A 22379-nucleotide genomic window follows, 5' to 3' on the forward strand; every position below is an offset into this window, starting at 1 on the left:
AAAACATGAAGATCTGTAACCACAGCAGCTGTCAAATGCATTTCAGTACGAGCTGCTACAGGCAGTCATGAAAGAAGTTCATGAGAAAATCTTCACAAGAACTCCACATGACCACTGCACTGACAGACGGATGAATCAACAGATAGTGTAAAACTCTATAGATATCAGTTTTAACTGCAGATATTAAAAACATCAACATGTTGGTTGAGAACTGACAAAAGCAGAAATTTAAAAAGCAACCAGGGAGTACCTATAGAGTAATATTACATCCTTCACCCAATTGTGACCGCCCCATTTCAAAAAATCCAGCAATAACCAAACACACACGCAAAAATCTGCTGCTACCCCGGATAAACTAAACTTTATTGTTTTCATAATGCTGGCTTACTTGAAAAGCTGAACAAGACTTTCTTCTCCTTACATCCAAAAACACACTTCTTTGTGCCATTGTTGAGTCTTGATATAAAACAAAGCTGTCGTGTGCAGTGATGTCTGTGACTTCTACTGGAAGGAACAATGTTAATAAGCATCCTGGTTCATTCTCACTTTGATTGACGTGTAGAGGTGGTTTTCCGGGGGAAGTGCCCATAAAAGGAATATGGGGTCACTGATGTGTAACGGGTAACCCATCTTTGAAAAAAACTTTCTGAAACTTGTAGAATAGTTTATTCATAGTTTATAGGCTCCATGACAGTTGACTCAGTCTTGCTATCTCAGATTGATAACTACCTAAATGTAACTGTAAATACTGTTGTGAAATTTACACACTATTTTTATTTTAGCTTGTAATAATGTAATAGAAGAACTATACATTGATTAATAATAAATGTTTTCTCTATATCTTATCAACTTGATTTGACATATATGACTATATAAATTGACATTCATAATGTTTAGAGCAAAGAAAGCTGACCCATATAACTGAGCCTGATTTAGCCAAGACGTCTCTACATGGACGAGTTACTGAGTTAGGGATAGGTTGAGATGCTTTTAGTTTGCTCACAGACTTCTGACAAACACAAATATTTGTAATATTTATATTAAAGTTTGTTGTAAAGCTTTTTGAAACAATGAAGGTTAGGAGAGCACTACAGAAAAATAAAACTGAATTCAATTCAATTTGACTCAAATTAGTTTGGAATAAAACGTTTCAATGTTTGGTTTTCAAGTTCTGCTCAAAATTAGTCAACCATTCCCCCCCGGATTCAACTCGAGAGACTTGGAGCTTAATCAAGTGGAAATTGGGGTAAGCAATGGGGGAAGAGGGGCAGTTCAGCCGGACAGAATGAACCAATTGTTCAACTCACTCTTTTGAGTTCACTTTGATGTCAATACAACAAACTCAAGCAAAATATAGAAATGCAACCAACCTGTTGCTTAAGACACTGAAAATACTGATTACATAAAATCGTGCATGATTGTTTCTGATTGAAAGATGGTAATACGTACAAAACTAAACCAGAATTTCATCTTCAGTCACAATACTGTATGCAATCTGTTCTGCACTACTGCTTCAAACAGGCATAATAAGGCAAAAACAGATGTATGTATTGTAAAACCTAAGCTGTCCTTTTTCATCCTAATTCTCCCTTCAGCTTGTGAAAAGCATGCAGACAAAATCCCAGCGCCTCTATTGTGCTGCAAAGCTTTTCTCATGCATGTGTTTGAATGCAAGTCAGGCTGAAGATAATCACATTCTCCTAAGAAAGGCTTTAGTCGTGCCGAGCAGAACAAGTGTCTCTATATATATTGGCAAGAGAATTTCTGTGTAACATCTTCAGCAAATATCCTCTTGTGTAGTTTAATGTCACCCTGACACTTAACTATAACTAAAGGTCAATCTGTAAGCCTCAGAAAGAAGTGCATAGTATAATTCAAATGCATACTTTACTACATGACCCAATTTAAAGATGCCAATGTACAATACTGTTGCAATGCAATGAACTCTTATTTTACATGGAGCAAAAACAGCATCTATTGACAAGTAGAATTAAGAACTGATTAACACAGTAACCAGCATAATCTGTACATGAAAAATATTGACAAGCAGTTTAACTAATACCAACCTTTCTAAACATGTTATTTGAGATATTTGCATGCACACATCACACTTTATAAAAAGTTTTAGCAGCAGGTGTATAAGTCTCTGTATGAGTTACTGAATGTCAAGTGCCAAAATGTTGTCTGGGGTTTCCTACCTTCTTCTGTATGCTGTGCAAAGCAATGCGTCGCGTCAGCTCCCGCGTCTCTGATGCGCGCTTCTGGAATGCGTGTGAAAAGCCCGTGTGAAAGTGGCAGCGCTTAACTTGCATTATTTTCCAACTTCCACCCCACTCCAAATGGAAACAGGCCGTTGTCAATGGCAGAGGAGGTTCCCTCCACATCACAAAGTGGGTACATTTGCATTTGGCAGAGCCTCCTCTCTCTATTCACAGATGTTATTGTGTGGCGCGGTCGGGGTCCTCATTTGGCCCCCGAATAAATCCTGCGCTGAGACAGAACAGCATTATAAACCATTATACAGCTCACTGCAAGACCTCGTTTTGTTCTGAAATATCCTAAACACATCAACATAAATACAGAAAAAGCTTAAAATATTTTGGAGACAAGAGGAAACAGGTGTCTGAGTAATTTTGGAGTTTTTGATTGTAGTTAAACCGTTTGCAGTCAAACTCACATTTCACATTGCACGCTAGAGGCAACGCATCAGCGCGGAGCAGAAGCATCGCCGCGATCTTCTCGTCTAAATGCAGCAGATTCACTAATAAGTTACATTTACAGCGTTTCACAGTCAATATGACTTTCCATCGCTTCGTTTCTCCTCAGCACTTTATATTTTCCTACTTTCTGTGCTCACATGCTGTATTTTATAACATTTTGTTGTCAGAAACGGAACGCGTATGAATGAAATACTGACTGAACACGACCTTATTTTTTCACTTCAGCTGTGTGGACACACAAACAGAGGTGCGCATGCGCCGAAGGCTGCAGCCTCCGGAGGTCGCATTTGTCAATACTAGATAGTCTTATTCAGAATATTATCAATTATATATAACGTTGACTATAATTCTTAGTTAATCGTAAATTGTTGTAGTATGTTTTTTGACTTGCGAATGTAATGCTGAGTTAACTGCATATGCGACCTCCGGAGGTTAAATTACGCACATGAAATTTATAATATCGGAGTTCTGAATACTACATCCGAACTCTATATTACCACATATAAATTCATTAAACATAATTACAATGTGGATACATTACATTTAAATTAATCTGTCATATTTTATGAATGTTTTAAATTATACTGTACCCCTCTAGAACATGTGAAAAAAACATATAACATATAATATTTTAAAACTACTACATTTTTTGTAAATCTTTTTTCTTTCTTTTCTATGGCATTGACAAGCTTGATTTTTGTATTTAATAATGTTCTTCAATTAAAAAAGTGCTACAGAAGATGTACATCTAGCGGGTCTAGTTACTTGTAAATTATGAAAGTATGATATATTGAGCTGACTATTTATTCAACATTGATGCTAACAGTTATTTTTGCCTGTAAGAAAGAGACAGACATTGTTTGAATGTTATATTAATATTAAATAAATAAACTTTGAAGATGGACTTTTATTTTACTATTGACCATCGAGGACCTCCGGAGGAGCGTCGCTCTGATACGGCAGCACTCGGAAATGACGTCAGGTGTTGTGAATTGAGAGGGAGTTCGTATGCGTGTTCGCGGATTACGGGAAGAAAAATATATTCTCATATAAAACTGTTATCAGAAAACTGGGGTTGGACTTCGGTACATAGCTCTTACGTTTATAGCACTTTTATTATTCTGAATATTTCAGTTTAGCTTCTTTTTTATGATCCTCAACAGAGGAGCTCTATTGTTAGCTAGCCGCACACACAGTGCTGTAACAATGAAGTCTGGCCTTTAATACTTATTGACCTGTCGTTTTTATTTACGGCCTTTAAAATCACATAACAGCCACTTTAAATACGAGCTAACGATTCAATGTCGCATCTTTGATACATTAATGACAGCTAAACTATCAGCTAGAAAAACATAAACAAATAGGCAAATAAATGTTTGTTCTATTAAGTCTGCTATTTTGAATTGATATGTCGATGTTCACCAGTGATAATTCTTGTTTTAGTTTTTAGGTTTAATGACATCACAGACAGGTGTATAATTAAAAGATCATGCCTGAAATCAAAGTCAAGCATGTTGTGTCCTGCAGCAGTGAGGATAATGTAAGTCATTTATATACATTAACATGCAAGAGGAGAATCTGGGGACAGAGTCTCAGTCAGAGCTGTCAGATGTTTGGAGAACCATGTGTTTGTGTTGCGCTGATCTTTATCATTGTTTTATCACAGACTCACAAAGCAGACAACCTCTTGAGCTCTGACACTTACAGAAAGTGGAAAGCTGCAAGACCCGGAGAGAAACAAGTTTCAGTCATTCTTCAAGTACGCTTGTTTTATTTATTGTAGCCTAATCTTAGCAAAGTTCACAATGAAGTAGGGGAGAACAGGGCACAAAGTAACGCTTTTTGGCTTTGGCTCTATCATTCAAAAAATATTTATGTTAAATTAATCATTTTTACACAATCAACACACACATCTCTGCTACTAATGAACACTTAAAGTTTGTTTGTGTGATCTACCGTTATCGTAAAATTACACCGAAAGTGACAGGTGTGCAAACGTTACCCCGTAGGTGGAGTTCATTGTAACAAACAGAGGGTTTATTATTGTTACACCTGCTAGAAATTTTTGTTTAAACACAAATAATTCAATCAAATTCTGTCTACTAAAGGTGGATATTGTTTCTATATCTGTCTATAATAGATTGATATCCACACATTCATCCATCCTTCATCTAAACATTAGAGAACATGCAGCAGTACATGGAAATAGATTTTTGAAAGGGAAGACATAAAATCATAATAGTGATTTATTTCCCCTGATATTGTATTAAGAGTTATTTTGATGAATAGTATTTACATTGTTTTCATTTCATTATCATTGTATATCTGAGGCTGTGTGACAACTAACCCCGCTGTATAAAACATTTTTCAATCCCAGCTATCAGTTACTAGGAGTTGCTGACATGTTTCTGTTATGTTTTAGGTAACAAGACAGAGATAATAAAATAAAATAATATAAAGTTTAGGGATGCACCGATAGGATTTTTTTGGGCCGATTCCGATATAAACAGACAACTTCTGGCCGATACCGATGCCGATACCGATATTAAACACTTGCATACAATACTATACAGTTGGTCTATTAGCTAGTTTATTCTGCATCAACTTATTTTTACTGAACATGGATTGGATCTAATTAACATTCAACTGACCAACATAATAAGAGAGGCACAAATTAAGCTAAAACAAATATAAGAAGACAGCATGACAACCTTCAAAGGTGGTTTTAGCTATTCAGCATTTATTTGATAAACAACATTAACTAATTTTTTACATATAATGGATTTCTTTATGCAGTTAATTAATAAACAATCGGTATCGGCCTTTCTCGTGCTATTGCCGATATGCCGATGGTTTCAAATTCATCAAAAATCGGCCGATAAATATCGGTGGCCGATACATAGGTGCATCACTAATAAAGTTGGATTTGATGACTTACACACACAACTCAGAAATAAAAAAACATAATATGAAGAAATTTACTTTCATGACTCCAAAACACTCTTTGTTCAATATCTACATCAAAACTTTTCACAAATTTACAGGAGATCATCTGACAGTATGAGAAAAAAAGCAAAAGCACAGATTGCTTGTAGAAATATGTAAAGCCTTGTTACAATTAACCCCGCGTTAGTTTGTGCCCCACTCACCCCTAGACTAAGTTTTGCCATATGACTCTATTTCTGTCTTACACACTGCAATGAGCTTGACATAAATTTCTATTTCCCTGTTTGATGAATACAAACACTTATTATCCACTGTTCTGAACATCTTTTCTTAGAAAATGTTTTTATTGGACCACTGAGAGTATTTTGTTTAAGTTTTTACATTTACACATTTGATAGATGCTCTTATTTAAAGTGACTTTATCAGTATGTTTTGTGACCTTTGTTCTGCTAACACGGTGCTGTTCACTTTATTAAATGTAAAATCTACATGAGTTTCATGTGTTGTTTTCAAACAATAGCAGTATATAGTATATGCAGTGAGAAGCAAGCTTCTTCCTAAACATGTTTGTCTTGTTGTTTTTTTAGCGGTACAGTTCATTGTTTTATGTACCAAGTTGTCTGTTATATTAACAACATTTCTTGTTTTCAATTTGAAAAGGAAGAGCAGATTCACAGTATAGATATTGGGAATGAAGGTTCTGCGTTCGTTGAAGTCCTTGTCGGTCATTCCACATCGGTCAAAGATCAAGATTTTGAGGTGTGAATCAAAGTTCATAGCTTGAAAAAACTTAACTTGATCTGCTTTATTTATGATATTTTTTTTATATTTCTGACAAATTTGTTAATGTGTTTCTTTATTTTGATCTGCTGTAGGTTCTGTTGGTCACATCGTCCTTCATGTCTCCTACAGAGAGTCGAAACGGCACAAACACAAACAGGGTTCGCTTCTTCAGCACAAACCAGCTGGTAAAGGCCACGGCGCAGGAGAAATGGGACCGGGTGAAAATAGTCTGTACTCAACCTTACACCAAGGTAAAGCTGAAAGGCATTTAAAAATGCCATATTTAACTTGAATGTGTTTATTATGAAGATGATATAGTTTACAAACAAAAACATTTAATTTAACAATTTTAGTTACAGTATATTACTGTGAGAATGTAATGAAATAATGTATTTGTGTCTGTGTGTATGTGTAGACAACAGCTTATGGCATCACCTTTATAAAGTTTCATTCACCACCAGACGGCAGTGAAGAACCGAGCACATCTCCAGCTGTAAGTCTCTGTGTGTTTCTTCAGTCCTCGTGTTAAACATACTGCTGTTTTACTGCGACTCAAACATCTTTTAACTCACTCTTTTGATAGAAATTAACCAAACTGGGTCAGTTTCGAGTTAAAGACGAGTCTCCGTCCTCTGGCTCCAGTATTCAGCCTGGCAGTCTGTTCTTCAATAGAGAGAGTTCATCTAAACCTACCGCAGGACTTAAAGGTACAATACATTACAACAATGTAAAAAAAATTAATTCATGTTTCTTGCCAACCAGCCTGCGGTTTGGCTAAGTTTGTTCAGATTATACTTCAGGATTTCCCACAGCACTTTTCAGTTCGGGCGGCCCACCTAAGTTGAGAAACCCTACCGCCTTAACTAGGTCGTTCAAAAAAGTAAATAAAAAATCACAACAAAAAAGGCTGTCAAGTGCATCTCAAAGAATAGCGCAGACTCTTTTCACACCGCAAACTTGCACGCGCGCCTCACGACCGAAATTAGATACAGACGTGGTCCGTCATGTCTGGAGGATAGCCAGTTGATAAAACACGTGTCTGTGAGAACTGTAAGTGGAATTATGTTTTGGTTTTATTTAATTCTGTAATTGTATTAGTCTATGGTTCTTGCAAATTTAAAGTAAGTTAGCTGGTGATTTTGTTGTTTGAGCAACCTGCTAGCTAGGTTTCACGTGCCTGTTGATTAGATATAATTGTTGAGCGCTCTTGCTCACATTATTTATCTGCATTATTTACATGCTACATTAGTTACACTCCTTTAAGATAATGTTATTAATAGTGGGAAATAATCAGTTTTTACCATTTTTCGCCATATATCATCGTTCGCAAGACGTTATACAACATCTGCTTTAGTTTGTGTTTATTAACCCTTTAGTTTCACTTCATCACGCAGCTATTCCCGTAAGAAGTAAAAACATTTTATTCATTATTAATCTAGTATGTGTTCATTTTCTGTCATAGTTTCTTCAAAAGTTAGTTTTATTTGAGTGTTTTAAATTAAAAAATAAGAATTTTCATCATGATGCGTATGCCCCACCCCTTTGATTACCACGCCCCCCACCGGTCCCGTCCCTGCCCAACTCTACCACCTTAACTAACAAATTTTCTGCGGGAAACCCTGTACTTTTTTAATACAAAGAACAGCTTTACAAACTCTAATGACAGATATGAAGTAAATGTAATAATTTTCATCTTTTTTCTCTGTACCAGCATCACCTCAGAGCAGCAGGTTGAGTTACGCTACGGCCGCTCTGAAGACTGAAGGTCCATCTGCTCAGGGTTCAAGCAGCACCGGCACCCAGCAGGTATCTGCCCGTCTCTGTCTTCTCTTTAAAAACCAATAGACCAAGACCAGAGGCGATTATTTACTCAAGTACTCATGAGGTGGAGGACGTACGGTCAGCTTGTTCAGCGTCTCACGACATAAACTTTTCTCAATAAACCTTACTCAAGAATTCTTTTATCCGTTCATTAAAACCACATGACTGATCTTTATGATCTTCCTTTTGTCCTTGCTTGTTTTCATTTAAATGACTTTACACAGATCAAAGTCCTGTAAAAACTACAAGCTGCCAAAATGAAGTTACAGCTCATGTTTTTTCATCATTCCTCTCTCTCTCTTTCAGTACTCAAGCACTTGTGTGTCTGTTTGTAGTCGATACACCTGCACATTCTCAGCTGTATTCTGCTCCTTATATTAATGAGCAGCACTTTTGACTTCCTTTATGTGATCTTCACAGAACATAAATCATCTTGCTGAGGGCTTTCAGACCAGTGTCCACCTTCAGTTCATGCTGAGACAGCAGATAGTTTTAATTACCTGCGATGGGTTATTGAACTTCATAGCGTTCCAGAATTTTATTCTTCTAATTAAAATGAGAAAACTGCTGATTTCAGCACAGTTCATTTGATAACCGTGCTGTGTGTCCTTGTGTGTCTTTTTATAGGCTCCTGTAAAGAGGAAGTTTGAGTTTAGTAAGGAGCGTCTGGATGCCGCGGGTCCTCCGTCTAAACGACCCACATCATCATCTGAACCCACCACCCCTGTGACGCCTAAACCTAAAGCAAACACCAGTCCCTCCACTAAACGTAAGATCTACTTCACACACAATTATTTACTTGATACTGTTAAAAATCTAGTTGTCATACTGCAGAATATAAAGTGTTTAAAATAAAAAACATTTTCTGTGGTAATCAACATTGTCACAAATCATCTATCATCAAAGCTCCTCATGATCTTATTATAAACAAACATGCACGCGTGTGGTTTCTCAAGAGAGAAGTCACAGATAATTAGCAAACTTCAGACGCTATGGAAAAAACCTACCAAGTGCAGGACTTTAAATGCGTCACATGTCTTTACGGGACATTTACGTAATGTGAATGCACGCACAGATTCCAGAAAATCATTGGCAGTGTAAATGAACCAAGAAACAAACGATCCCGGATGCATTTTCCTTGTATTTTCGGTAATCTTTGTGTTATGAGATTATGATTATCTTTAGTTCATGGCATGAAGTTGTTTTTGTGTGCACACAGCAGGTTATGAATCTACATCACATTTTTGGAGTTTAACTAAATTCATAGATGTGTGTGATATGTTTAATTTCCAGCTTCTCCAGCCCAGAAGACTGAAGAAAAGAAGCGAGAGAGTCCGAAATCAAAGCCAGAGCCCAAACCCAAGGCCAAACCCGCTAAAGCAGTGCCTTTAAACCGCATCATGGAGGGAGTAGTGTTTGTTCTGAGCGGCTTTCAGAATCCTTTCCGTGCAGAACTGAGAGATAAAGCTTTGGCCATGGGCGCTCGATATCGACCCGACTGGACCTCAGACTCCACGCATCTCATGTAAGAAAGTTCTGGACAGATTTACAACTCAAGTCTTTGTTTAAAAGTTTAAATTCAAAAGAAATTATAAAATGTATTTTGCATAACAAATTTCCAAATTGACAAGCCAGAGACTGGAGTTGGCTTATTTTATGCATGATGAGCCTAGACCAGTACCGGTCTGTCATGCTTATGCCATTCCGATTTTGAACCGGTCCATCTGTTTCCATTGGTAAAAGCAATAATGTCACAATCACACGCACACTCGCAGTGGAAGCAGCAGCCACCGTTTTCCAACAGCAGCATTCATTTAATTCCGTACCCAGAAACATGATCTGTTTGACATAAAGATCGCGACTCAAACCACCCCTCACCTTCAGACTGTGAATAATACTTTTAAAAACACTTGTTTCAGCATACGGAAAGTCAACAGTCCATCCGTGTCTATATTAATTCCTGCCCCACACCACAAACGAAACGTTGATATGAACTCTGCTCAAGATAACCAGACAATCTGATAAACGTCCTCTACTCGGACTTCGGGTTTCCCTGAGTCGTTTAATCTCGTGTCTTATTTAATTTATTTTATTTTTCCGATCTCAAAGCAGCAATCAGTTTCACAACTGATATTTGGACATCTAACATGTCAATGTCAGTGAGTCTGAGACAGTTTAAATGAAAAATGATCCTGTTATTTAATGCAGTTTGGATGAAAGTGCAATGTAAAATAAATTAACGGAAGTCTCCTTTGTGCGAGACCTTCCTTTTCAATGGCCGGCTGGTAAAAAACAGTGAAGTGGGAGCACGTATAAAACATGATTTAAACAGGTAAATACTTACTACACCTGCCATGTATGAACCAGTGGGAGGAGGAAAAAAGAATTAGCCTGATATATCATATGAAGAGATATTATATTCAATCATATGCAATCATTTCATGTTGTTGCTTGGGGTTGACAGGCAGGTTTTCAATGTGTAAAAGCACAGAGACATACCAGTATCTTTACAATGGGAAAGTCAGACGAGTGTTTATACATGGAGTAGACCAGGAATTTGTGTTTTTAACTTTTTCAGTCGTATGTTGAAAACGTCACAACTGTCTCTCTGATGTGAGGTTTTATTAAACACAATTTTTAATTGACTTGTTATAGTTTTTATGGCAACACATCAAGCTTCACGTGGTCCGACAGTCAGCAGTATATTTCTCATTCAACACATTGGAAGTTATTTGAACAAACCATAATAACAACTACATTTATTCAGTATTGTTTTATAAACATATTATTACATCGCTTCTTACGCACTAGACGGAGACATGATCTTATGAAATTATTTACTTACTTTAAAATTATTTGCTTTTTCATTTAAAACATAAAAAAGTACACACAAACACACAAGAACTATTGTAAACATTCACTAATAAGCAGATTATGTCATATATATATTCTAGGGCTGGGTATCGATTCAAATGTTCCAGATCGATTCGATTTCGATTCACAAGCTATCCAATCGATTCGATTCTCGGTTCGATTTTTGTTTCAGATTTTTGTTTTACGCTATTTATACTAGATTCTCAACTCAGCGAATATAGATTATATTATATTATATTAGAATATTATATTATATTAGAATATAGACTGAATGAATGAATGACAGGCTCGCTCCTTGGTAAAATCGCGCAAGGCAACAAAGACGGTGACATCTTGTATAGAAGACTAGTAATTAGATTAACATTAATCTTACATTCAATGTTTGCAAAAATAAATATGGGCAAAAAAGCCTTCGAGAATCGATTTTGAATCGACCACAGAAAAAAAAGATTAATCAGAAAAAAAAATTGTTTTGCCCAGTCCTACTGTAAACATGTTTTTGTAATAATATATGATAGCAGAATAAATAAACCAGCTAAATTTAGCATATTTTTATCAGCATAATATTAGTTGTATTTGAACAATTATTGCATTTATTGTTCACTGTCAGTTTCTATGAAAGGTTTTACTGGATGAATGTGTGGATACAGATATTAGGTGCATGTGCGCCACATACATATTCAGCTCTTGTGCATGTATTATGTAGAGATTTACTGCGTTTGTTCCAGCTATTATTTCAACCACTAACTGCATGATGCCAGTCTTACAGGATTTATTATTTCATAATAAACATTAAGAGCCAGTCAAAAGGCACACTTATGTCCCTTGCAATACGACTATCATTAATTGTAGTGGCCCACCGAACGTTTTACACAAAGGAGCTAAAAGGTGGCAGGGCCCACATTTTTGTAAAAAATAAGTATAATTTTTTGTTATTATTGGTATCAGGTTAAACCTACTGGAATCTGCTAAGAAAAATCATCTCTAATAGTTTCCCTAAAATTGCTTAAAGGCAAATGTTTTTATTCTTTATATTAGGGACTGTATTTGTCCCTATAGACAGCATCAATGCAGTGGGATAATATTGAATGCTCATTTTTCCAGTGATGTAAATGTGTTTTATTTCTGTATGTTTGTTGTTAAGGTGATCTAAAATCTGTTATTTCTTCTGTAGCTGTGCTTTCTCCAACACACCCAAGTACAGTCAAGTGAAAGCGGCTGGTGGCACAATCGTCAGAAAAGAGTGGGTACTCGACTGTCACAAACGAAAAGAGAAGATTTCCTTTAAACGGTAAGAGAGACGTCAAGCATAATACAGAGATGTTTCCTTCCTCTTTTGTTCTTATGGGTTCAGGATTTACAGTTTGTCATTGATCAACATCTAGTCTTACAGGTCCAGTAGATGAAATCTGTCATCTGTGGGAGTGGCTGATTATTGTTTAGCATATTGTCATGTGTTTGAGGCAGCAGTGTCCTCATGTGTCTGGCTCTATTGTGATGCTTCGAGTGTCTCCTCGTGATGTATTCGGTGTTTAAAAGCTTCATCTGGCATGAGTAATTAAAACAGACACTTCCTTTGAAGATGAGGAGCGAGTGTCTGTCCACACACACACAGGATTCATTTGTGCTCACCGTGAATGATTTATGGCTTCATCGTATTACTGCTTGTTCCTATCGTTTGTAAGGAAAATGTTTCCTTTGCTGTTGTGATCAAACAAAAGTGATTACAAATCACAATCCTGTTTATTTCCCTGGAATCTCAGTTCTCCTGTTGATCTTTTCCAGGTATCTTATGGATGGAGCCGAGTCCAGTTCAGAGAGTGATGAAGAAGAAGAGGAGGAGAGTGAAGAGGAAACAAAAAGAGTTGTGGTACATTTCACATGAAACATGTTTTACTTTTAAAATCATCCCAAGTTCATTTGGACATGAATATAAAGAGCAATATAACCTTGATTAGGTGTGCTGTTACCATAGAGACAACTTTACCAGATTAAAGGAAAACACTGTTTTTCAATATTTTACTATGTTCTTACCTCAACTTAAATGAATTAATACATACCTATCTTTTTTAAATGCGTGCACTTTTAATCTTTGTACAGGGCTTCGTGAATGTGTTAGCATTTAGCCCAGCCCCATTCATTCCTTAGGATCCAAACAAAAATTAAATTTGGTGCCACCATACTTACTCGTGTAACTACTCGTGTATCAGTCTTTAAACAGGGAAAACATGGAAGTGTTTGGTGGCTTCCCTGTTTGGATCATAGATATGTATAAAGGCTAGATGTCTTACGGCTCTAATGGCATCACCTGGCGGCCATCTTACCTCAGACAGCTCGCTCGCTCTTGGCATTGAGTTTGGTGGTGCAGGTGCTTTTGAATGATTATGACTTGCTCCATTTTCTGCCGATTTTTCTAAACGGTTTGTTTTTTTACAAACGTTGTTAACGTGGCTATAATTCTGGATGCTTTAACATGTTTCATGAATTTTTTATTTATCTTTTCTCGTTTATAACAAACTAAACCGTTTGAAAATCGGTAAAAAAATAATCAAGTTATGGTCATTTAAAAGTACCTGCATCATTAAAACTCAATGCTACGAGTGAGCGAGCGCCCTGTATTAAGATGGCCGCCAAAATGCGGACGTTGCACTCAATTGGCCAGCAGCGCGGGCGAGACATATAGCCTTTATACATATCTATGGTTTGGATCCTAAGGAATGAAAAGGGGCTAGGCTAAATGCTAACACAATCACGACGCGCTGTACAAAGATTAAGTGCACACATTAAAAAAGATAGGGATGTATTAATTTGTCTAAGTTAAGGTAAGAATATAGTAAAATATTAAAAAACTGTGATGTTTTCCTTTAACTGACTCCCTGATATGCATCATGTAGATTTAGACACAGAGTTGCATTAATATGAAATGAGATGGAAACCCTCATTCTCTCATTCATTTATAGAAAACTCCAGAAAAGAGGGATGTGACACCAAAAAAGCAGCCCATCAAGAAAGAGGAGGACGAGTATGAAGCTTCAACAGATGAAGAAGCCCAAGGTAAAGATTTCAATGAGCTGCTGATACAATGCAAAAAATGAATTTCTTACTTCGTATTTTAGCACAAATATCTAAAAATTCTTAAATTAAGATGCATTTTTTGATGAGCAAAATAAGAAAATAACTAAACTAAAGTCTAGTTTTAGAAAAAAAACTGTAAGTGAAATTGTGCTTAAACAAGCAAAAACAATCTGCCATTTTTCTTGAATTAAGTGTTTAAGAACATTTTTCAAGATTTATTTGCTTACCCTATTGGCAGATTTTTTGCTTGTTTTATGCACAAAATCACTTAAATTTGATATTTTTAGTCTAAAAACTAGACTTATTTTCTTGGGTCGTTTTGCTCATCAAGAAAAAGCATCTTTATTTAAGAATTTTTTGATTTTTTTTACCTCACATATTGAACTTTATTGATTTATTACTTTAGAATGAGATGTTTTTATCTCCATACACTGTAGACCCCTTACATGGAAGCTGCCATTTTGCACCACCATGTTTCTGCAGTAGCCCTAAACGGACAAACTGCTCTACAGAGCACATTTTGTACCTACAGTACGTTGTCTCAGACGATGACATGTTTGTCTTGCACTGCATAAAATGACTTTCTTACTTATTATCTTTGTCTTGTTTTCAGTAAAAATATCTAAAAATTCTTAAATCAAGATGTGTTTTCTTGATTAGCAAAATGACCTAGGATATAAACTTAAGTAAATTAGTGCTTAAAACAAGCAAAAAAATTGCCAATAGAATAAGAAAAATGTTCTTGAAATAAGTGCTTGTTTTAAGCACAAATTTGCTTAAATTGTATATTTTTGTCTAAAATGGTGAACATGCCAGGTAAAGCGTGTGTGACCACAGGGTCCGGTCTCCCACCAAATATCATTAATGTCAACCTGTTTGCCGTGAGGTCCCTTCACTCCAGCTTTTGTGAGGGAGGAGAGAAGAGGGAAAGAGGGCGATTTAATGAAGTGCGTGCTCAGATCAATCTAAAAAATGAAAGAATGAAGAGCGAGAGATGGTTGGAGAGTCTGGAAGTGTAGTGAGAGCAGTCGTGAAGTGGAGACTTGGGCATGTTTCTCATTTCTATGGAAATTGAGTCCACGAGAGCCGCTGAGGCCAGACCTCCATCCTCCAAGATGTGTTCATGCAACTTTAAACCATTCATTTGAGAAAATGATGAGCTATCAACGGACGCTGATCATTCATTTATATTATACACGTGTGATGTTGAATTATATTAAATTATTTGAATGAATCGAGCTGCTCTACTCTGTTTACATGCAATATTCCTGTTGTTTTACATTTAATAAAGCTGTTTTTGCACTAATGCCAGACATACTGTATTTTCAAAAAAGTATTGTGACTTTAATATAGTTTAATATAGTTACCTTTTGATCAAGTGTCAGAACATTTCCATATTTCTTCAGGAAAATAGCTATTATAATCTATGTTTTATATGTAGTATACCTGTATATATATATTTGTGTGTTGCAGCCCATATTCATGTTAAATGATCTGTTGTCTTACAGAAGAAGATGTGTCTGGCATGGACACTGAAGATGAACTGAACAGGTAACATCTGTCTGTCTATTCTCAAAAGATCTCCAGACATTTCACTTTCTGTTCCCTTCAGACGTCTTTGTTTTTCGCTCTTGAGTTATGTGTCTAAGCACAGCTGTGTCTGCTCAAATTGATCAGTGCTAAATATTCAAGCTGGATATTTTAACCTCACTCTTTCATTAAGCACAGAGAGAAATCATTCACAACTTCATTCTGCATGTTTAATATCCTTTAATATATTTTAAAATCATTTTTTTGAGCTAACTCTGTGCTTTTATCTACTAGTAAGAATGAAGTACAGTCAGATGTCTAGTACAGGTGGACAGTAGTGAAGTATTTACTACTTAAAGGATTACTGTTCTTTCATTAAAAATATCTAGATAATTTACTCACCCTCATGTCATCCAAGATGTTTACGCCTTTATTTGTTCAGTTCAGAAGAAATACTTTTTTTAAAAGGATTAGTCCATTTTCTTAAAAACAAATCCAAAAATGTCATCTAAAATGTTGATTTCTTACTTTGTTCAGTCGAGAAGAAATTATGTTTTTTTCAGGATTTTTCTCATTTTAATGGACTTTAATGAACCCCAACACTTTTGGGGTTTTAATGTTTTAATGCAGTTTAAAATTGTAGTTTCAAACGACTTTTAACAATCTCAAACGAGGCATAAGAGTCTTATCTAGCGAACGATTGTCATTTTTGGCAAGAAAAATAAAATATATGAACTTTTAAACCACAACTTCTCGTCTTCCTCCGGTCATGTGAAGCACCAGCGCGACCTCACGTAATATGTCATCAAGTCAAGAGGTCACAGATGACAAATGTGAAACTACACCCCAGTGTTTACAAGTGTGGAGGAAAAGGAGCGTTCAGATGTTGTTTGTATGTGGAATGATAATATGTCTTTGTGTTAGTTTATTGTTAAAATGATCCGCAAATGTGTGTTTCATAAATACAGGGTTCCCACGGGTCCTTGAAATCCTTGAAAGTTTGTAAATCTGGGTGAAAAAATTCAAGGTCCTGGGAAGTTGTTGAAAATATACATACATAGATACAGGTCATTTAAAGCAGTGGTTCTCAAACTGGGAGTCGGGGCCGCGAGATGGTGCCAGGGGGGCCCCAGTTTTATGACATTTTATAAAATAAATTAATTGATCATGAATTCTGTGCAATTAAACCTAAAAAAATAACACTAATAACCAACAGCACTACTTCGTATCATTTAATATGTTTTGTTTAATCAAAAGTTGAGTTTTAAAACAGTTTCTTGATGTAAATTTTCATTGTGGGGGCCGCAAAGGAATGCTCCATACAAAAGGGGGGCCGCACGCTGAAAAAGTTTGAGAACCACTGATTTAAAGTGCTTGAATCTGTTTTATGCAAGAAGTTTTCTGGGAAAAAAATCCATATTATTCCCTGTGTAGTGTAGGATAATATCATAAAATTCTAGACTTTTAAAGCACATGTGCTAAACTGTTCGCTTTAAATGCTTATATCTTCTGTATGCGAATGTTGATTCATACCAAAATGCTTTTTTGCATAGTTGTGTTTGACAACCTTGTTCTCACTTGAAATGTGTCCCCACATTTAGTCCTTGAATTTGAGGTTATTGGACCTGGAAAGTCCTTGAAAGGTCCTTGAATTTGAAGTTCGCTAAGGTGTAGGAACCCTGCATAAGTAACGGGTGACCTTTACATACATAAGGTCACACTGGTTATTTTTTCTAGGTTTTCTGCTTTTGTGTTTAATGAATGAAGGTTGTTTATGTGTTACGATGCTTCAGGGTGGAGATGGAGAGGAAGAAGAAGGGAAGCGTCGCTGACGTTAAAGATGAAGATCCGTACGGCGGCTCTACTGATGAGAACACAGACGCTGAGGAAGAGGAAGATAAACCCATCCCTGAACTTCCAGGTTGGACGGCCTTTACGTTGATGTGGGCGTATCAGGAATTGATCAAAGTCTGTCTATCTTCTATCTTCATTCAATGTTTGTTTGTCCTTCAGACTTCTTAACAGGAAAGTTCTTCTATCTTTACGGCACGTTCCCCGACAACCAGAAGAGACAACTTCAGCGTTACATCATCGCCTTTAACGGGTGAGAGCCGGACGTGTCCGAGCATTCATCACAGTATTGTGAGGAGTGTCTGTTGTAGACGTCACCCATGTGAAGTGCTGTAGATTATAAAGACATTAGTGTGTCGGTACAGCCGTGGAGAGGATGGAGGTGGAGCGCGACCAATTAATGATGTCTTTATTCCTCAGAGCTGTTGAAGACTACATGAGCGAGAAGGTGCAGTTTGTTGTCACCAGTCAAGGATGGGATGAATCGTTTGAAGATGTGAGTGTCTAATAGTTTTTTTCATGTTTGTACTGCAGTACAGGCTTGTGCACAATTCAGAATTGAATTGAGAATGACTCCTAAATTCCAATTCAATTCTTGAATTTGAATTGAATTTGAATTGATGTCAAAAACAGGATCTAGAATTACAATTTGAATTTGAATTAAAGGAAGCAGAATTGCAATTCAATAGAAATTCAAAGAAATTCATATACATATTATACAGTAAGTGAAGTGTTAAAAGTAAAGCTTTCAGTATATGTCAGATATGTTTGCATTACATAATCTATAAATTATATTAGTTTGAAATACTTGTACAGATTACATTAACAGGAAATATTTTCCCCCAGCAATTAATGTTAAAAACTCAGTCACATAACAAATAATTAAGTTTGATTTTTTTGTCATTGTAATTTTGTGGAACACGATGGAACATGACTTTATTTCCCAGAAATGATTTCCCAGCTTTACTTTAACCAAGTATTTCAAATGGTTGCCAAACAATTTTCCAAAGTAATTTTCCTAACACTGAATGTATGTGAGATTCTTTCTGTTGTTGTGTGACTGTGGAATTTCTTTGAATTGCCATGAATTTAATTCCACTTCCTGTCATTCAAATTCAACTTCCTGTAGGGGGCGGAGTCAATTCAAATTCCAATTCGTGAATTGAATGGAGGCTAATTCTGAAATTCTGAATTGTTCACAAGCCTGCTGCAGTAAAGAAACACTTTTCCATTCATTAATTTACAAAGAACAGCTGTTCTTAGATTAAATAACTCGATTTGTGTCATTTTACATTTGATATTTTCTAAATGCATTTGATCTGTGATGTGTTGTGTTGTTGTTGTGTGTGGTGGTCAGGGTGTTATTTTCTGGTTCATCTTAAAGGAATCTAAGCTTAAGTTTATATTTAGAGTCACATGACCTTAGAAAATGATACACTAAAGTTTAACTTATAAGCTTTGAGTTTAAAGGGGACATTTTACAAGACATTTTTAAGATGTCAAATAAATCTTTGGTGTTCCCAGATTATGTATGTGAAGTTTTAGCTCAAAATATCATATAGATCATTTATTATAGCATGTTCACTGATTTTCACAAAAAAAAAATCTTAGTATTTTTGTCTTGTTTTCAGTAACAATATCTAAAAATCTTTAAATTAAGATGCTTTTTCTTGATGAGCAAAACGACCCAAAATCACTTAAATTTAATATTTTTGGTCTAAAAACTAGACTTATTTTTTGGGTCTTTTTGCTCATTAAGAAAGAGCATCTTAATTTAAGAGTTTTTAGATATTTTTACTGAAAACAAGACAAAAATACTAAGAAAATGTTTTCTTGAAAATCATTTTTGTAGTGTTAACATTGAGACTTTGTAGGTGTGAGTAAAAAAATGCTGTTATTGTGTGTCCTTTAAAATACATATGAGCTGATCTCTGCACTAAATGTCACTGCCGTAATTGGATAATGCAGATTAATTAAGGGGCAGTATTATTATAATAAGATTCCCTTCTGACATCACAAGGGGAGCCAAATGTCAATGAGCTATTTTTTCACATGCTTGCAGAGAACCAAAACTAAGTTTACCAAAACAAAGTTACTGGGTTGATCTTTTTCACATTTTCTAGGTTGATTGAAGCACTGGGGATTATAGCACTTAAGCATGGAAAAAGTCATCATATATCCCCTTTCAGTAGTAGACAGTACAGTACTCTCAAGTGGTCTTATTTACTAGTCCAAAATTTTTAATAGAGGTTTTCACCAGCAAGATGCGCTGCTTATAAATCATTTGTGTGATGATGCTATGCGTCAGGACTGCAGTTATGATGATGAATCCTTTGCTCTTCATCGTTTTCAACATCTTATCAAGTCAAAATTTTCTTTTTTTACAGGCCCTGATGGAAAATGGAAATCTGAGCTTTGTGAAGCCCTCCTGGATATTGGCCATCAATGACAGGCAGAAGATGTTGCCGTATCAGCCGTACACAGTTGTCCCTTAAAGACGACAGTAATCAGAGTAATGAGCTGAGTAGACCCGAGTCGTCTCAAACCAGAAATCAAACCTCTTTGATGGAACAGAACAGATGTTAAACCAAATGTCTGAGCTGCTGTTATAATGATGGTGATTTTATTTTGTCATCAAGGTCCAAAAACAACAAATAAACAAGCAAATCTAGTCCAAACATCTAAAGCCAAGTGATTCCTCTGGGCTGATGTCAAACCCTTCATGATGTGTTTTGTTAATTGAGGTCTGTTCCTCATGTAATGCCTACAGAAGACTGTTATATAATTATATGGGATTATAACCCTATGGATGAATTTTATTTGTCCTGACACGGCTCTTAGTTACTCTCTGTCTATCTTCTTGTGATGTTTAGAAAGTCATACGAGGTTTGATGGACATGAAGAAAGTTAATGAATTGTCAGTAACATCAGCATATGTCACGTGATTCAGACTGAACCGCACAGATCTAAAGATGAAAGACATGCTGATTTATATTTATGAGCTCTCACCACAGACGTCGGTTCACCCGCAATTAAAAAGTGCATTTATTAAGCTGTTTATGAATCCTTTAAATATTCATTTTTAAAGACTTGGAGTCTCAGATCTGACTTTCGCAGAACATTCATATTCATGTGTATTTAGTTAATTATTCATAGCTGTTTTATATTCATGGCGGTTGCCCTCATTACTCTGTTTAAATCCAGGACGTCTATCTGTAGGTGTGTCTTTGTGATTAATATTTCACGAATATTCAAATGAGAGTGCATTATTTAAGAAATATTAATAGGAAGTACCTAGACACCCGATGTAAAAACTTCCTCATTAATGACACACGGCACATTCTTGTGTTTTTTTAATGTCATGAGATTATTTTAATATTTTATTGGACTTGTGGTTCATGGTGTTTATTTTGAATGTCTGTAGCATTTTTCAGTGTCATTTGTTTTCTAGTTTGAAATAGTTCATAATAAAGGTTTGAAAATACACTCATTTCTGCTTTTCAGCATTGGCTCGTGAAGTGTTTTATCTTTTTTTTTTTTTTTAAATCTCTATCTAAACAGTTCATGGTAAGTCATTAAATATGGTCAAAATTGTTATTGTAAAGTACTTTAAATGTGATGTATAACATAAAACTGTATGACTTATGTAGTCATAGATGAATAATAAGAGTTGTGTACATGGTAATGACATATCATGAGCCTCAAACACGATTGTTTTCTCTTTCTTATTTAAACCTCGTACATGCAAAAGAGCGCTGGAAAACAGACCAATCTCAACATAACACCAACTGTGACGTTACAGTCCAGATGTACACCACAACATTAAATTACACATTAAATTAATTACAATGTTGTTACAATGATAAAAACAAAGTTTTGACTGCTAAGTTAGCACTATATGCTAGTTAATGCTATATGCTAACGTTTCGGCTGAAGTTCTACTATTGACGTTACAGTTACGTTTTGCAGATCCATACTGAAAAAAACACAAACTTACAACTCAGAAACGTCCATTAACAATCTCCAAACAATTGATTATTCCTCAAAATCTGATACAGACTCAAACACAAAATCTGTTTACACACACACAGAGCTACTGAAGGAGAAACAGCCAATCAGAGCAGAGCTCAACATTATTATTCATGACCCTTTCAAATAAATATTTATTATTTATTGCCCAGTCTAAAGGCAAATAGGGTTGTAAATGGACATGTAAAACTGTCTCTGAATCATTTTTGCACTTAATAAAGCCACAAACCTTCTATGTAGATATCAATCTAACATTATTACAATGCATTCTTTGGCACCTTTAACATCTTTCATTAGTAGATTCTCTATTCCTGCATTTAAACATTTGTCCTTGAGTCATTTATAATTTTAAAGAGAAGAGAAAATCTTGACCTAGAGCGAAAAATCTGTCTATGTCATTGTCCAGGTCTCATGTATTTATCAAGTCTTGCTTGCCTCTTGACTCATCTGTTGTGATTTATGTGGTCTTTTAACTGGGTCTCTGATATGTGCGTGGTTTCATGTGGCTCACATATTAAAGCTATTCATAACAGACACGTGCAGTTCTTTAAAGAATTCACTTTAATCTGGATCTGTGATTTACTGCTCTGTGGCCTCTAGATGATCTAGAAACTTTCAGAGAAAACATTTATGTCAACACTAGACATCTATTTAAGTGTTACTGGTATTGTATAGTTTTTCAGGTGCATTGAAGTACTCAATTAGAATTATATACTCTTCATTAGTATATTTGTAATGCATAACGTTTAT

General features: G+C 35.7%; 2 protein-coding genes across 3 annotated transcripts in view; one reads left to right on the forward strand and one right to left on the reverse strand.

Moving 5' to 3' along the window:
• Window positions 1-2946, reverse strand: part of plekhg4b (pleckstrin homology domain containing, family G (with RhoGef domain) member 4B) — a 56405-nt gene extending 53459 nt beyond the window's left edge. The window contains exon 1 of the mRNA XM_073872638.1: window positions 2199-2946. Within this exon, the coding sequence (XP_073728739.1) occupies window positions 2199-2384 (186 nt within the window). The 5' untranslated portion in view covers window positions 2385-2946. The remainder of the gene's footprint in view (window positions 1-2198) is intronic.
• A 705-nt stretch (window positions 2947-3651) lies between these two features.
• Window positions 3652-21090, forward strand: xrcc1 (X-ray repair complementing defective repair in Chinese hamster cells 1). Of its 2 annotated transcripts, none has more exons than XM_073872639.1 (18): window positions 3652-3805; window positions 4164-4260; window positions 4387-4474; window positions 6313-6425; window positions 6542-6700; window positions 6865-6942; window positions 7033-7156; window positions 8161-8255; window positions 8898-9039; window positions 9564-9795; window positions 12319-12435; window positions 12930-13014; window positions 14105-14198; window positions 15728-15770; window positions 17543-17670; window positions 17763-17853; window positions 18021-18096; window positions 19988-21090. In XM_073872639.1, the coding sequence occupies exons 2-18, from the start codon at window positions 4210-4212 to the stop codon at window positions 20093-20095; spliced, it is 1824 nt and encodes a 607-aa protein (XP_073728740.1). In that variant the 5' UTR covers window positions 3652-3805; window positions 4164-4209; the 3' UTR covers window positions 20096-21090. The 2 variants fall into 2 exon arrangements, with proteins under 2 accessions (XP_073728740.1, XP_073728741.1); XM_073872640.1 differs by having other exon boundaries at window positions 3659-3805; window positions 4171-4260.
• The last annotated feature ends 1289 nt before the right edge of the window (window positions 21091-22379 follow it).

This window comes from Misgurnus anguillicaudatus, chromosome 10 (genome assembly GCF_027580225.2).
Source record: "Misgurnus anguillicaudatus chromosome 10, ASM2758022v2, whole genome shotgun sequence".
NCBI classification, from domain to species: Eukaryota; Metazoa; Chordata; class Actinopteri; order Cypriniformes; family Cobitidae; genus Misgurnus; species Misgurnus anguillicaudatus.

Coding starts and splice junctions, on each gene's coding strand:
- xrcc1 (XM_073872639.1), top strand. CDS start 4,210: ATGCCTGAAATCAAAGTCAAGCATGTTGTGTCCTGCAGCAGTGAGGAT. Junction 4,261..4,386: donor CCTGCAGCAGTGAGGATAAT/GTAAGTCATTTA, acceptor GTTTTATCACAG/ACTCACAAAGCAGACAACCT. Junction 6,426..6,541: donor TCAAAGATCAAGATTTTGAG/GTGTGAATCAAA, acceptor GATCTGCTGTAG/GTTCTGTTGGTCACATCGTC.